Here is a 16,088-nt window from a genome sequence, read left to right as displayed (position 1 = left end):
TGAAGTATGTAAAACCAGGAGCACCGAGGGTTCTGGTAAATGTGGTCTTAATCATAAGCAACTGCTGCCATTGAGGAGTATGACAACTGATCTGGCAAAAAATATATTAATGTTTAAAACTTTTACACATAGATATTTTAAAGTTACATAAAGTAATTTATGATATTTATTCACGTCGTATTAGTGCACAATTGGGGGTGGAGCAAGCAAATCAGTGGAGAAATCAAACAGAAACATGTAGTGAAGAGGCTACTGGCCAATATTTCTTGTAATTTGCTTTGTAAAATAAAATAATATGTTGCTAGTTGCTCACTTGTCCCTATTTCTGAGGAGTTAAAGCTGAGAGGATGAGCAGAGCACATGATTCACTGTGGGTTATCAAAGCCAGAAATCTCAAAAACAAGCCAAGTCTAGTTGAGTCATTGGTATCAATCACTAAAATCTGTCGAGCCCTGCAGATGTAAAACACAGCATCATGGCCATTTTGCTTTATGAGACAGTTCAGTTAACTCATCTTTAAGTTTATTAGTGACCCAGTGGGGAGGTTAAGGATCTCAGCTGCGGAGCCAGCTCCTCACACAGCTGCCTGTCTCCCTCTCTCTCCTCTCTGAGGCCAAGGGCAACTTGCTTGACATGAACCTCTTCTTTTAATTCACTCAGCGGCAAGAAAGAGGAGTGAACAGTGGGAAGCTATCAAAGAGCACATTTAATTCCCACTTATTGACTCACTTCAATGACACCGTACAATATGTTTACTTATAATACGTTTCTGGAGCTCATCTGCACACTGCTAAGCTCTTTTGTGTCTTTTCTTCATGGCCTAAAAAACCACTAAGCTCAGGCAGACTGGGTTTGCACAGTGAGTCTGTAAATGAAAACAGGCACCGACAAAAGGCTAAAGTACTTCAACACCAATAGATGGCTTGTGTATTAACATGTTTAGGTAGGACTGTGTCAAATAGGAGTTTAGCAAGAGGAATGAAAAGAGGATGGGTTTGGATGATACACACACAAAGACAAACACACACACACACACACACACACACACACACCTACACACACACACACACACACACACAACAAGACCATGTGCCTTCAAACCCATCAGTGGGTTCAATACATGGCTCTTTCCTTGAGAGACCAATAATCACGTGGCCCCATCTTCCCGATATCTCACCTCCACCCTTGTGTATTGTTAAGTTTGCTTTTTTCCCTTCATGTCATATCTCAGGATGGTTCTAAGAAAATTGATGGGTCAAGCTCTTTTTGCACATCCCTGTCTGCAGACGCCAGGACAGAGGTATTGGATTTTTACGCCTGTTCAATGCAGGGTAATGTTGCATTCATGCGGAGGAGTGTGTTTGTTAGTCGAAGGAGTGGAGGGAGGAAGAGGGGAGGGCAGGTTATGCATAAAGAACTATTGTGCACTCAGTTGAGCACTTTATCGGGAACACCATACTAACACTGAGTAGTTCCTTTGCTCGAAAACAGCCTCAGTTCTTTGTAAGATGGATGTTGGAAACTTCCTTTTGAGATTCTGCTCTGCGTTGACATGATCGCATCACATCATTTCTGCAGATTTATCAGGTGCACATTCATGCTGCCAATCTCCTGTTCTACTACATCCCAAAGGTGTTCTACTGGATTCAGATCCAGTGACTGGGGAGGTCACCAAAGTTCACTGTTCATGAAACCAGTCTGAGACGACCTTTGCTTTGTGACATGGAGCATTATCCTACTGGAAGTAGCCATTAGAAGATGGCTAACTGTGGAGGATTCACACGATCAGTAACAATGCTCAGATAGACTGTGACATTCAAACCATGATCGATCGGTATCAAGGGCCTAAAATGTGCACACCACCACCACCAGCCTGGACTGTTGACACAAGGCAGGTTGGGATCCATGGATTCATGCTGTTGATGCCAAATTCTGACGCTACTAACTTTAGATTCATCAGACCAGGCTACTTTTTTCATTCTTCAACTGTCCAATCTTGGTGAGTCTGTGCCCACTGCAGCCTCAGGTTTCTGTTTTTGGCTGACAGGAGTGGAACCTGATGTGGTCCTCTGCTGTTGTACCTCAAGGTTCTGAGAAGCTTTTCTGCTTACCACAGTTGTAAAGAGTGGTTATTTGAGTTATCGTAGCCTTTCTGTCAGCTCCAACTAGTCTGGCCATTCTCCTCTGGCCTCTTTGATTAACAAGGTGTTTCCTCCACAGAGCTGCTGCTCATTAGATGTTTTTTTGTTTTTGGCTCCATTCTGAGTAAAAACTCTAGAGACTGGTGTGTGTGTGTGTGTGTGAGTGTGTGTGTGTGTGTGTGTGTGTGATGTGAGCTCAGCACTTTCAGGAATACTCAGACCAACCTTTCTGACACCAACAATCATGCCACGGTCAAAGTCGTGGAGATCACCTTTTTCCTCAATCTGATGTTTGATGTGAACATTAACTGAAGCTCCTGACCTGGATCTGCAGGATTTTATACACTGGATAACTGCATGAATAAACAGGTGAACAGGTGTTCCTAATAAAGTGCTTGGTGACTGTATTTATGATTGTGTTTGATAGACTTGTAAAATACAGCTGTGTGCAGGACCGCACACAAACGAAGATCAAAGTTTGTCCAATGTGGTTATTTTATCTATAAATGGCTTCTCAATATAACCTCAGCTGAAAGATATATTACATTGTTATATACTGTATATCAATATCATGATATAACTGTTGGGTATCTGCAAAAATGCATTGTATTTAATGAACTGGTCTGAAGTTTTGAATGTCATATCTTAATCTCTGAAGTAAGTTAAGATGTAAAGTAGATGTTGAGGAGTAAATATTGTGGAATAGAAGTATAAAGTAACATAAAATAGAATTACATGTACTCCGAAATTAGCAAAATCAATAATATTTAAGTCACAGAAATATTACACAAAAATACGAAAATAAATCACATCTCTGATTTATTTCCTCCTTTCTTTTGGAGATGTTGTGAATTCAGTTTTTTGGACAAAGTGAAAGCTGCAAAGAGAAAAATGAAAGGGATGTGTTTTCTTTGGAATCACTTCTGTGCAGCTTTGACTTTGTTGGCTTTTGATCTCATGCTATGGACAAGGTGAATCAAGATGGCGTCTTCAGAGTCAGTATCTTTACTTCTTTCATAAAGTGTCTGACTACACAAAGCTTCCGAACTTCTCTGGGGAGGCGAGACACTCAGAGAGAGACAGGACAAATACAGGGTTCACATTGCAATATGGGATGCCTCAGAAAGACTGAATCAGGTCAGTCTCACCACCTTTATGCATCTGCTCCATTTGGACTTTGTGTCAAAGGTTTATCACGCTTCTTTCAGCGTGGCACTAACCTCTGCTCCAATCTGCTGCCTGCAGACCTCCGCTGTTTATCCAATCCTGCACGGTGTCCTAAACCCATAACCCAACTCACCCAAATTGAAATATCATATTAAGTTATAAAACAATACCTGAGAAGAATTACATAGAAGCATAATCCAAAAAGTGCATGATTGAAAAAGGATTAGTGGGGGGGCAGAGGAGGAAGAGGAGGAGGAGGGAGGATGTGGCCACACAGTTTGGTGGATTTGTACTGTGGTCACAAGCTGAGAGCCGTCTGCCTCGGGCTGATTGTGAATCAGGGCCATCCCGGTCAGATTTACGTGGTCCTGCGAGTGATTTGGGATTTACTTTCTTAACAGGCACCATCCAGATCTGTCCTTGTCATACAGTGTGTGTCCGTCCATGAAGTCACACCTCAATGCTTTCAGCTGGATGCATTTGTGATAGGCAGTGGCTTTCTCTGCTGAGATTTGCAGCTCAGGGCTAGAGTAAACACTGTTTCTCATTTAAATAAGTGTACTGTTTTATTACTGTTGAGAAAAAATACAGGGACATATAGTTAGACAGAGTTATTTTGGGCTTCAGCAGTAGGCGCTTGGGTCAGGTCAGGTAATGATAATGATGACAAAGGATCCGGCCTGCTGGGCCCCAGAGAAATGAAGTCCACATCTCTGGGGGCTTGGTCCACAAATTAGCTTTTGTCAATACCATGTTCCTAATTTGTCATCACAGGAAATGCTGACAGAAATATCAGTTACTGTAACCGACTGTGGGAATTGAATCCTATTGGTTTATTCATGGTGTCATTAGCATACAGGGATGAATGAGCGGCCATGATTAGATACTGTGTCCCACCAGAGTCCAGTCAGGTTTCAGCAGCGATCGAAAATGAGTTCTGCAGAAACACATTCAAAGATTTTCCAGTTTTTATGTGACAACTGAAGTTTAACATTCACACTGTACAGCCCACAGAGAGTAAAAGCATCAACAGGAACAAACTGCAGGGACGGCGGGAATTTAAATGGGCTTCCATCAATGTTTACAATTATCTCCAATCAAACCAAATTACATTATGGAGATTCACACTTTTCTTATTTTACTTTTAAAATGCATAATTCATGATTTGCGTCACAGAGGGTACTGTTTCATTTTACTCAGGTGACAGTGAGGTGCTGAATGTTTTATACAGTGAAACCTGCATTTTACAATGTGTGAACTGGTTTACATATTTCCACTTTCGTGATAAGGTAAAAAAAAAAACAATAAATTATATATATAAAAACCTGTGGGGTCTGTCTTTCTTTAACTTAAACACTCCTGTGTGATCACAGCAGTCTATTGAAACCCTGGTACCTACAGTCAAAATCCACAAAATGTGGTATTTTTTTCATTATTCCAACATTTCTGAACTGCTCTTAATGAATGCACCTTCACAGTGTGGAAAGATGCTGGATACTGTGTACCACTGCGCTTTGCATTGTATTACTCGGTGTGTTGCTGCTGAGTGACTGTGTGTGCGCAGATGTTCCCCATGGTTGACTTAAACACATAAATCTCTCTTTGGGCTGGTTCTTCCATACCTGTGTACCTGTGTACACATGTAGAAATCTAATCGAATAGGACCCATGTTCTCGCAGCATCAAGTAGAAACCTGAATTCTCGTCACAGACTGTCTGGCCAGTCAATCTGACCGTCTGTTTCACAAGGTACTCAACCGGAAACATTTTCATATCAACAAAAGGATATTTTCACTATCTGATAACATCATTTTATTCTTGCTCACTAACTGACACTTTCATTGTAAAAAGTTGAAACACAGGCTAAAGACAAGCGCCAGTTCACCGAGTCCTGGACTGTGTTGTCTTTCCACCTCGTTCAGCCGTCCTCCACTGAACAATGAGTCTTGAAATCAGTTAGATTAAGCACATTGTCTATTGATTGGCTTCTAAATTGCTGTGTGATACAAGACAAATAATTCCATTTCAAGTTTCAACACTTATTTCTAATGGTTTCCAAATCATTTCAGGCAGGAATGGATCACAATTAGTTTAGCATTTAGCAGCTGAGTGTGGCCATGCATGCATGAGTGTGATTCTGGGCTTAACACTGGCTCCCTGCACTGCATTTGACATTTCCATTCTCTGGACACTCTCCTTTGTTCTGCCTGCAGGACTTTCTTTTCAGGCACCTGTAGAAGCTGAGAATAGATTCAGCCACTGTGGCTGCACATTAGGGCTGCTGCAAGAGCAGAATCTAATTTGAGTGAAGTGTGTGGATTTATAACAGTGTTTCTCTGACACTGGAAAGTACCACCTCATATATCCCTTTCACAACAAGGCGATGATGTCTGACATTTGACAACAATAATCTGACCTTGGTCTGACCTGGTCACAACCAGGGATTTTCAAATCAACACGGTTTACATACTGTAGATATGTGACTGCAGCCAATGTCTCGCAGCATTTAAATTTGAAGTACCTGATTTCAAACATCATTTATCTGATCATTCACACCATTCGTGTTGAATTTCTACAACTGCAATGACATTAAAAGTCATGTTTAGCAAGGACACGCATGAAACAACAATTACAGACAGTTGGACGTACCAAAAGTGGGATGGTCCCATGTTCAATTATCCGTACTTAGGCTACGTCCACACTACTACCTTTTCGTTTTAAAACACATCTATTTTGCTATGTCTTTACCTCCCATCCAAGCTACTCTGGAGTTTCTTCTGGAGACTTTTGGAAATGCTGCTGGCCCCCTTTTAGTTTTAAAAATCTGCTGTTGCGTTGTGGTCTGAACGAGTGAAAACAAAGACCTTTGGAAACGATGACGTTGCCCCCCCCCGGTCGCTCCCTGTTTGGGTCTCATCTGCCTCGACTACCAGTGGTGAGAGCAACATGGATAATGAATTACAAGCATCACTGACCTTGTCTTGTTGTCTTTGCTAGAAGCTGTTGTGCAGTTAAATTCTGCATTTTAACACTGCAGCTGTCTTTGCTGTTCCTCATTTGTAGAATATTTTGCAACTAATCAACTGCACAGAAGACTTCCTGACTGCTTCCTGTGATAGAATGGACGTAGATCGTTTCTGATGTTTGCAAATGCCGATTTAAAATGAAAACGTATCAGTGTGGACGTAGCCACAGACTGTGATCTTACATAGCCCTACCATTTGGAATTTGACATTCCAGAAACTACTGCCCATCCTGACTCATTGTTTTCATGGGGCCAGGAGATATAAATGATAATTCAGGTATGTCAACCAGCAAAAAAGATGAACAGTATATAAGGAGCAGTGAATAACTAAACTTCCGTTTTGCTGGCTCCATATGCTGTCCACAGCATGCTGTGATAGTAGAGACTTAACAAAGACAAGTCCCCACTGTGTATGTGCTCCTTCTTTCTGCAACTGGATCACATGCATCATCAATTTAATTGCTGCACTGTGTACTCTGCACTTACACCATATTTTGGCACACTGTGGTGTTAATGTAACTGTATGAGTGACAGGGCATCAGGTGACTGAACATTCTGTGGAAAGTTAACTTGAAAAAAAAGTTGATCAAGTTTTTCATCACATCATTATCAGTGGTGAGACAGAGTCATGTGTTTGGTTGCCTCATGTTTCAGTACAGAGCTGCGATCTCACATAAACTCACCATCATACTCAGGTGGATGATTTGGCTTTTTACTCCCTAAATGAAGTTTAAGTGTCAAATCTTCTACATTAATAGAAAAACTAGGGCCAGGCAAACCAAAGCCAGATTTAGACTTCTGATTGTTCTAAGGGGCATTGATTTAACGTTTTTATTTCCTCCATTTATTATGATCAGAAAGTTTATCAGTTTGTTTTATTTCATAGTGAAAAGTCAGCAGTGTGTGTATTTATCAGCTTTCTGATGATTTATACAGTCTGTGGATGTGTATATTTATTTTTCTCCTATTTGTAGGCTCAGAATGCTCCTATAGTTACATTTCAAATTAGCCACATTTGTCTCTGAAGAAATTCCTTTAATGGTGTATTAACACAAGCTCTTAAAATACAAAATGATGAACTGGGAGGTTGAGAATGGACAAATTCTGTGATGGTATCTCATCCAAAATGTCTTCAAATCTGTCTAATCAGTGAAGTGAGGCACGCTGACAGCCACAAAACAAATGGAAATGGAAACTACGAGTTACACAAATGCAGGTCAAAATCAGCCACTATTCTCTCTGTATCAACCTGACTGACAATGCCTCTGATTTATAGCTTGTGATTAATTCAAATGTGTTCATCAGAGAGTGGGTTCACATCTGTACCGATGACACTGGAACAAATGAAGACCATGTTTCAAGTGAAGATGAGGCGAGCTGTCAGATAACACTTTGAAGCATCAGCCGTATAATTATAGTGCAAAAAGGTGCTTTGTGCTATAATACTGACCCACAGCTCAGGGCCTGAAGTCAGTGCTCTGGTCAGCACAGTCGACAGCATCTTCTTAATGCTACACAAAGATAATAACCACATTGTATCTGGTTTGACCTGGAAGTAACATAATAATTATAATACGCCCACAGGATGCTGGAAAACATTTTGTGTGTCTTCTCATTTAGGAGTGTATTAATTATTGGTATTTAATCTAATGTGAAAATACATATAGCAAATACCAGTAGTATGTTATGCAACATATTTTTGTTTTACATACATGTACATATTTTCTAACATTATACTTATCTCTTTAAGTAATAAAGGCATGATAAGAAATCTTTGTTACTGTTTATAAATATTTGGTATTTTATTTGGCTTTATTTTGCAATAAAGTTGTTACGGCAAAAACAAAAACCCTAATATCTGCATTTGTTTCATCAGCATCAGCACTTGTAATACTAACATATATAAAAACTTGTATTTTGTATCTTATTCTGAAGTTTTATCATCAATCCTTCAGATAGAGTTAGTAAAAAAGAGAGCTGCAGATTCATGCAGCAGGTTGAAGAATTGCTGCATGAATGTTGAGACAGAGGATTCTTCCATTGCATATTGGTTACTATCCAGTTTTTAGTCAAGACTCAAGACACATGAAAAATTCAAACAATTTATTACAGACTAGTTCCCATCTGTTTAGTAATGAACACAGTTGGCAAACAAACATTTTCTCTTTTACACACAGAGGTGTTACTTCACTCAACTCTGTCTCTGTAACATAAGCTGCAGCAAACCCACTCACTGTGCATTGACTCTGGGTTATGAATCAGTGACTCATCGGTGACCAGATACCATTTTGGCCAATAAATTCTCAGTGATAAATTATTAAATGGGGCCATCAAACTAATAACTTTTATAAAAAAAAAAAAAGACATATGCTTTATTGTTACTGCTCTCTTGGATATAGCAAGGCAGTGCCGATGATGGCCAGAGAGGAAACACTGTTGTACAAACAATATAACCCTTGTTATCTTGCAGGATGTTGAAGAACAAATGTAGACTAAGTTTTAATTAGGTCAGTAGTTTCTGTCAACAGATGACAGTGAGCCAATTTGGTCCTTCATTAAAAAGAAACTGAATAGCAGCCAAAGTCAAGCACCTCCTGTATGATGCAGCCTCTTGCCTCACTACAGCAAGTCCAAGTCAATATATTGGTCTAATCCTCATCTGAATGCAGCATTTTGATCAGATTCCACACAATATGCATGATTGAATTTATTAGAATATCAGATGTCTACAGCGTGGCGTTGAATTTATTCATCAGCTTTGTAAAACCTCCAATAAAACCTGCCTCAAGAAGCTCCACGCCCACCTAAAACTATTCCACTCATCTGACTTTCAGGAAACTTTTAGTCTCTTGTGAAGCTTAAATACGGTTTCAAATGCCATTTCCACTGTGATATGAATACAAAAATGTTCAGACTCAACATGACAGCAGCGTTCTCACGTAAAAACACTTATGTAAGCACTGCAAACACATTAGTAGTGACTTTCAAAGCACTTTTTCACCTTGTTAAATGAGGTTAATAAATATGCATAGAAAAAGTGTTACAGATGTACACGTCTTCTCAGTTTAGGTGTCAATAGAGTTGTTCCATTACCAATACTAGTACCTCAAATACTGCCTCAAATACTGGATCAGGTGTTGTTGAGTACACAAGTCTATGCACTGATCCAAGTAATCCAAATAATTTATTTATAAACTTTATATTTTCACACCTGGATAAAACGTTTTCCCGGAAATCAATTATTCTTCAGTAGCTTACACAGGAAGTTGCGCTGTGGCACCACTGGCAAATACAGCTCTAGAGCAGCAAAAAATAATTAATTTCTGATGAATAGTGTAACGTTGGCTGTTAGCAAAATCTCACCAATTTGGCAACGTGTTACACTGGACAGAGGCAATGTTTTCAGTATACGAGGCTTTAATTCAGAGGGGTGGCACCAGTGGTTGGACAACTAGTGTAGGAAGAGTTATTTACTCCTAGATTTATTTTTTTTTGCGTGACTGACAGTCAAATTTGATAATAAAAGAAAGATTCCATGCCATTCATCTGTTCATGTTTTACAAAAGGTTTAACCTGAGCCATATCGTAGTACACGGCTGTTCTTAAAGCTATGGATTGGTTTCAACTGATACAGCTGAGTTCAGGTATGGGGAACATCTCTAGGTGTGGTTGTCACAACATTGTCATCTCCAAACTGAGAACATGTACTGCAATTCACATCTGTAACGTTTGTAGAAGCCATTGTGTGTTTGTGTGTCTTCTCACACGCACTAAATGTGACTTTGGAGAGAGGAGTCGAAACCGTTCATGTTTGAATGTGAGTGACATGTTACGGCTGAGCCTCACAGCTCCAGTCGGGAATAGTGAAAGTCTTGGATTGTCTTTTCTGCTCTCCTATGGTGTAGTCCACATGGATACATATATGTCTGGCGCTTTCTTCCGAGGGATACATGCTGACCTCTCCGGTAACCACGGTGTCCTGCACCACATCCACCGGAGCGTCCATGTACAGCACCGCCTGCTTCCAGTGCGTCTCCGGTTTGAACGGGGACGTCGAGAGCACGAGCGCATGCGGCTTGTCCGGGCAGTTGAAAGTCACCGTGAAGTAAACACATAAAGCATTCACCGCCGCCGAGCCGAACGACTCGCACCTGAACTGACCTTTCACCGAACGCAGCTCCTCCGTGGTCACCGAATACAGGTCGAGCTCAGCGAAGCGGGCAGGGTGCGAGAGCACGTCCTCGACCGACACCGAGTTCACGGTGATGTCGGAGTTCATGATACAACTCCGGGCGAAGTCGGACATGCACGACATGTCTACGCCGTACTGGTCTTTGACGGTGTACCAGAAGTGTAGGCGGTCCTCCACCACTGGGTCGCTGACAGGTGCGATGTAGAGCTCGGCTTTGCTCGGCAGGATGAGGCCGCCCGGCTTCAGCCACTTGTCGCGTGCATACAGGACCGAGTTGAGCATGGACTCATGCAGGAGAGCGTAACCCATCCATTCGCTCACTATCACCTCCACCTGCTCTGGTAGGTCCACGGACTCTACCGTGCCCCGGATCACTTCTATTCGGTCCTGGAGGTTGTTCTGTCGGACTATCCTCACAGCCTGCTCGGCGATGGAGCAGGCCTCCACAGCGTACACCTTCTTGGCTCCGGCCTGTGCACAGAAGACGCTCAAAACGCCGGTTCCTGCACCGACGTCCAGTACGACCTTCCCCCGAATGGACTCAGTGTTTCTCAGGATTGCCGTCCGGTACATGTTGGTTCGGACTTGGTCCGCTATCATTTCCTCGTGGATAGTCACATCGGAATAGCTGTCAAAGTAAAGTCTGTCCTGGCGGGTTTTGTCTAATTTTCTTTTCTTCACAACATGAGACATCTTCACCACGGTGCTGCTGCAACCAAGCAGTGTTTTGTTGCACTACTTCCGCAATGATAAATCTGGAACTTGTAGTTCCCCGTGACAAATAATACCAGAGGCTTACAATTGAAAAGACTACAATTCCCACAACCAAAGGACGATGACGCATACGGCGGGTTGCTGCGTTCCAGTCAGGGGCAAGATGGTAAATATGAACTTCTATTCATTAATGAAAGCGATATTCAGAAATCTTTGAGCAGTCTTAAAGCTGCAGTGAGTGACTTTTTTTCTTTTTTCTTTCTTACTCGCATCACCTGTCACAGCGAGCATGATGAGGATGTAGATGAGGGCTGGCGGAGCGTAACAGAGCAGGGAGGGGGAGGGGTGGTTTGCTTTCCAGCTTGACTTCCAGAATTTGCATATTGCAGAGTTAATGTCAAAAAAGCTACAGGGACTAACGACATTTAAGCAGGTGAAAGTTGTTCCTCTGAACAAAAAAGGAGGAAAGGCTAAGATGGAGAAAGCTGGAGAATGCTCCGAAGTCTCACCTTTATGTAAGCACAATGTTTACCAGCTTGGTTCTCCCAGGCAGTGTTGCTGTTTATTTAAGAACAATAGGCCTACACTGAAATCCCCTAAAACTAATTGGACAGTGAGAAACTCAAACTTATTTATTTTTTATTTATACATTATTAGTATTTGAAACATTGACGCAATATTCAGAAATAGAAAAATCAGACCTCTGCCGAATGACAAAAAAATATTTGCTTCAATTGTATGAATCTGGCATTAATCTGGTGTAAAAATTCTCATTCATTGTGCTTCTGTTTGCAAAAGAATCAAATCGTTTTGACAGTATGTTTTCACAAAAACCTCCTCGCTCGGTTCAGTAACAATGAAGAGTGTTTCCTCAGAAACCTTGGAAGGGTTTTTTTTTCTGGCAAGTAAGAGTCAGTGTGGTTCAGGTGCTCTAGCCATTTCAATCTGTGTCAACCATTATACATAAAAGCAAATTTAAATTTATTAAGCTGTAAATGTGCAAATACTGACTCACCCTCACATACCTTGTTTATTATCACTTAGATATTACTAACTCACATATTGTATAAATGCTATCTGCAGAATGCTGGAGTAACCTGAACCTCTTCAGCATCATCACCTCACGCACCATATGCTAAAGATAAGGCATTTTAGTTGTAACCTGTAACTGCCATTTGGACTTGAAAATATGCTTAGTGAAACCAGTATTATCAGATTCTGGATGTGGTATTTTCTCTCGTCATTCGCCTTTGCAGAGTTTTACATTTCAATATACAGTTGTGAGAAATCAACCACAGCAATAAATTGAAAGCAGTGTTTCACTCTCTATAATTAATACAGGATCCAGTCATCTATCGCACTTCAGTGTCCATCCTATACACAACACAACATGGCCATTACCAGTTTTGAGCTTTCCCAAAGTTATGGCAGGCAGAACACAGCTGCTTGAGGCTGAGCTCCCCCTCTCTTGTAGACAGTCCTATGGGACCCTGTCCACTCTGTTTCAGAGATCTTTGGCAAAAGATGTTGGACAAATGAGCAGGAGCTGTATCTCATTTATAAAGATAAAAGATACAAGGAAGCAGTGGTTTGGGAAGACAAACACAGCAAGTTGTTTTCAACACTGCTTTAAAACAAGAAGACATAAAATGTGAAATAATAGCACTACAGAATAAGGACAAAATATTGCAGGGGAATTTGAGTGTGTGTGTGTGTGTGTGTGTGTGTGGGTGGGTGGATAGGTGGGTATATGTGCGTGTATGCACATTTACATTCTTCTTCTAAATCTGTATCTAATGCTGCCTTTAAAGCACTGATACTCCTGGGAAAATGTGTGCATCTAATACTTCAGTCTATACAGAGAATAAAGCAGGGAAATAATTCTGCATGAACGGATATGTTTTCAGCTTGAGTAATGGAAACAGCAACCATCAAGGGAAAATGAGCCATACCTTTGTAGTAAACATTGACTTTATATTCATAGCTGCAGTTTTCCCTTTTGGATATATTTTATTTATGTTAAACCAGAAACACAAAAAGACCAAACATTATCTAAAGATGCAGTGTAATCCTAAAGTGAGCCAAATATCAAAGCTGGCCACCCACAAGTATTCGGTCAAAAGGGAAATTGGACTAAGTGCAAAGGAGGAATATAAATATACAATAGGATAGATTACTGGACTGTGAAATACAGACAGTGGAATTTAAATTGTGATTCTATGCACTTGGCAGGAGGGTTTGCAGGCGTTGTAGCTGGTAGACAGAACAGACAGACAAGCAGCTGTTGGCCATGTTGTCCTCTCCTCCTCCCCATCTTAAGGTGATGCCAGGGCCAGACACAGCCAACACCCACCTCCCACTGAGACTTTTGGCACCATGTACTTTTATCCTTAAAGAGAATAAACCACAGTGTGTGTGTGTATTCATGCACAGACAAATCTGCTTTCCAATACGGTGCCTCAGGTTTGGGTCATAACATGCAAAGATCATAACTGGGTTAGAAAAATTGGATTAGATCATACACTGGTTAAGAGAGAGCAGATTATTATTATATGGGCATCAGGCATACCACTGTATTTGTAGTTAAAGAAGAGAGGCAGATATTCTGTCAGCTGATTTATTCATGTCAACAGGGAGACTTGGATTACACTACCAGTCTTAAATGACTTATTAAATGTTTGTGCAACCTTAGGGTTATGTTCGAAAAGAAGTCGTTAGTATGAATTCAGAGGGCAAAGGTGTTTAATCTGTTCTGAACAACCACACTTGCCATACAGAAGGCGGTAACAGGAGGTTGCTTTAACATGGGGATAATGGTGCACATGTCCCTCTTGGATGGCAATCATAGTCTTGCACCTGGTTATACGTGTAAGTGCCATATAACTTCTACTAACTTCCTGCCTTCTTCTCTTTGAATTTGATGTCAGACAAGGATGCTTGTAGGGTTATTATATTGCCATTGTCAGTCACAGTGGAATGGTTCCTATGATACTGTAAAGAAACAGTTCCATCACATTTTCAGAATTTAGGCATCGCCTTGTTACCAAAGTATCGGTTCTCATGACATCCCTAATTTCTATCATTTCTCCTGCATGCGCCACCCAGGCACCAGCCCTTGCCTAATCCAAATGGAGTATTTCCAATAAATGAGAATGTGTCTGACAGGGACAATCTTCTGTTGCATGCTACATGTGTGAAAGGGCAATTTTGGAGTTCTAGAGAGAGAAGTTCAAACCCAGTTGATTTTCTCCCACACAACATGGCATGAGGTGGGTGTCAGTGTCAGACAACAGTCCAACAGTGTCCAACAGTGGAAAGGTGTTCACGGATAGGGTACTTCCAAAGCTATCATTCAACCAGTTTTGATGAAGTATACTGGCAGCTTTACCCTTCATATTCACTTTAATTCAATCTTAGATTAAATTTTTTCTACACCCAAATCATAATCCTCAAATGTAAGGGTCTGTGTTGTTGCGGGTGCTTTGTTGTTTCAAGTAGCAGTGACATAATTAATGTAATCCAGGAGGGCCAATTGAGTAGTAAATCCAATAGTTTGAAGAGTTATCAAATGCTAAAAAAGAATATAATAAATGCAACAATCACTTTATCCTTCATTGCAAGGTAAATGGTAGAATGAATCCATTCACGTTACAAAATAAAAGTTCAGCTAGGTTCAGTTTTTTTGCTGTGTATCATTGAAATGAACGAAGGGGCTAGACGATTCTGTGAATCCAGGATCACACAGAGTTCTTGTTTTCTGTAAAATCTCCACATGGCAAATATGGTAAAAGTGAGGTTAGGGAAAGATTGTTTATGGTAAATAAACTACAGCTTGGATTAGGCAACTAAACACTTAGCTAGGTAAACGTTAGGTAAACGTCCAAATTAAACAGTCAAAGTTAATTGCAGGTTTGGAACAGGAGAAAAAGTCAGACTTAAAGCATTAAAGTCAGACTTACTACATGTCCATCCTTCTCCTTGATCTCCACACTTTCACCGTATGCCACTGTTTAAATATAAAACATAACTACATCTAGTAAACGGCAGCTCCTTCCTGCGTTGGCATTAAACCTTGATCATGAGGTAAGAATCGTTCAATATCGACAGTTCTACTGGGATCCTGCACTGTTTTTTCTCCATACACTGCTGCTGTCTGAAAATGTACAGAAACAGGAGAATGGACAAACCTACTGTACATTCACACCTGTACACACACCTTATACTACCATCCAGTCCCAAACACCGCCTGTAAATTCACTCCTTTAAGCACAGGCCTACTTCCTCACTCTCAGATGAGTGCAGGATTTAAAAAAAGCCACATATTTGCACAGATATGCACAGCTCATCCTCTTTAATTAAACTTGGCCAATTCCTATTTGCACATCTAACGCATAGTCGCATACAACTGATCGGGATTATGATCAGGTCTCAGGAAGGGCAGAGGAGTGCCTGAGCTTGTATGTGAGCCAGCACCCTTTTTGTGCCTCAAACATCTTGAGTAAAACCAGAGATAATGCTGAAAGCTCGAGAGATGGTGGAGAAAGCAGCAGAGATGGTCAGCCGTGGCAGGACGAGTGGACGCCCAATCACTTCGGACAATGAGTGGTGTCATGTAAAAAAATCGATAACCAGCTCTCTCTTTCTTCCTCCCCTCCCTCAAGATCCAAAAGTTGTGTGTGGAAACTCAATCATGGTGGTATGTGTGAGTGTCTTGAATGTAGATAAGGACTGTCTCCACACTGTGAAGAAAGCGAGAGAGGAAGTGGAAGTCTATATCAGTAACAAAACAAAGACCTGAAATAAACAATAAGAGAAAGTGAACAGATATCTGAAGAGCGATGGAGAGATGA

At 40.9% G+C, this 16,088-nt stretch overlaps 1 protein-coding gene across 1 annotated transcript; it reads right to left on the bottom strand.

The window, feature by feature from the left end:
• Positions 1–8,420: 8,420 nt before the first annotated feature.
• prmt6 (protein arginine methyltransferase 6) lies at positions 8,421–11,404 on the bottom strand. The gene has a single exon (XM_056364951.1). The coding sequence runs from the start codon at positions 11,215–11,217 to the stop codon at positions 10,162–10,164; it is 1,056 nt and encodes a 351-aa protein (XP_056220926.1). The 5' UTR covers positions 11,218–11,404; the 3' UTR covers positions 8,421–10,161.
• Between the last annotated feature and the right edge of the window lie 4,684 nt (positions 11,405–16,088).

The sequence above is a fragment of the Seriola aureovittata genome, chromosome 20 (genome assembly GCF_021018895.1).
Source record: "Seriola aureovittata isolate HTS-2021-v1 ecotype China chromosome 20, ASM2101889v1, whole genome shotgun sequence".
NCBI lineage: Eukaryota > Metazoa > Chordata > Actinopteri > Carangiformes > Carangidae > Seriola > Seriola aureovittata.
The sequence above is the reverse complement of the archived record's forward strand: the minus strand, read 5'-3'. Positions and strand labels throughout refer to the sequence as shown.

Coding starts and splice junctions, on each gene's coding strand:
- prmt6 (XM_056364951.1), bottom strand. CDS start 11,217: ATGTCTCATGTTGTGAAGAAAAGAAAATTAGACAAAACCCGCCAGGAC.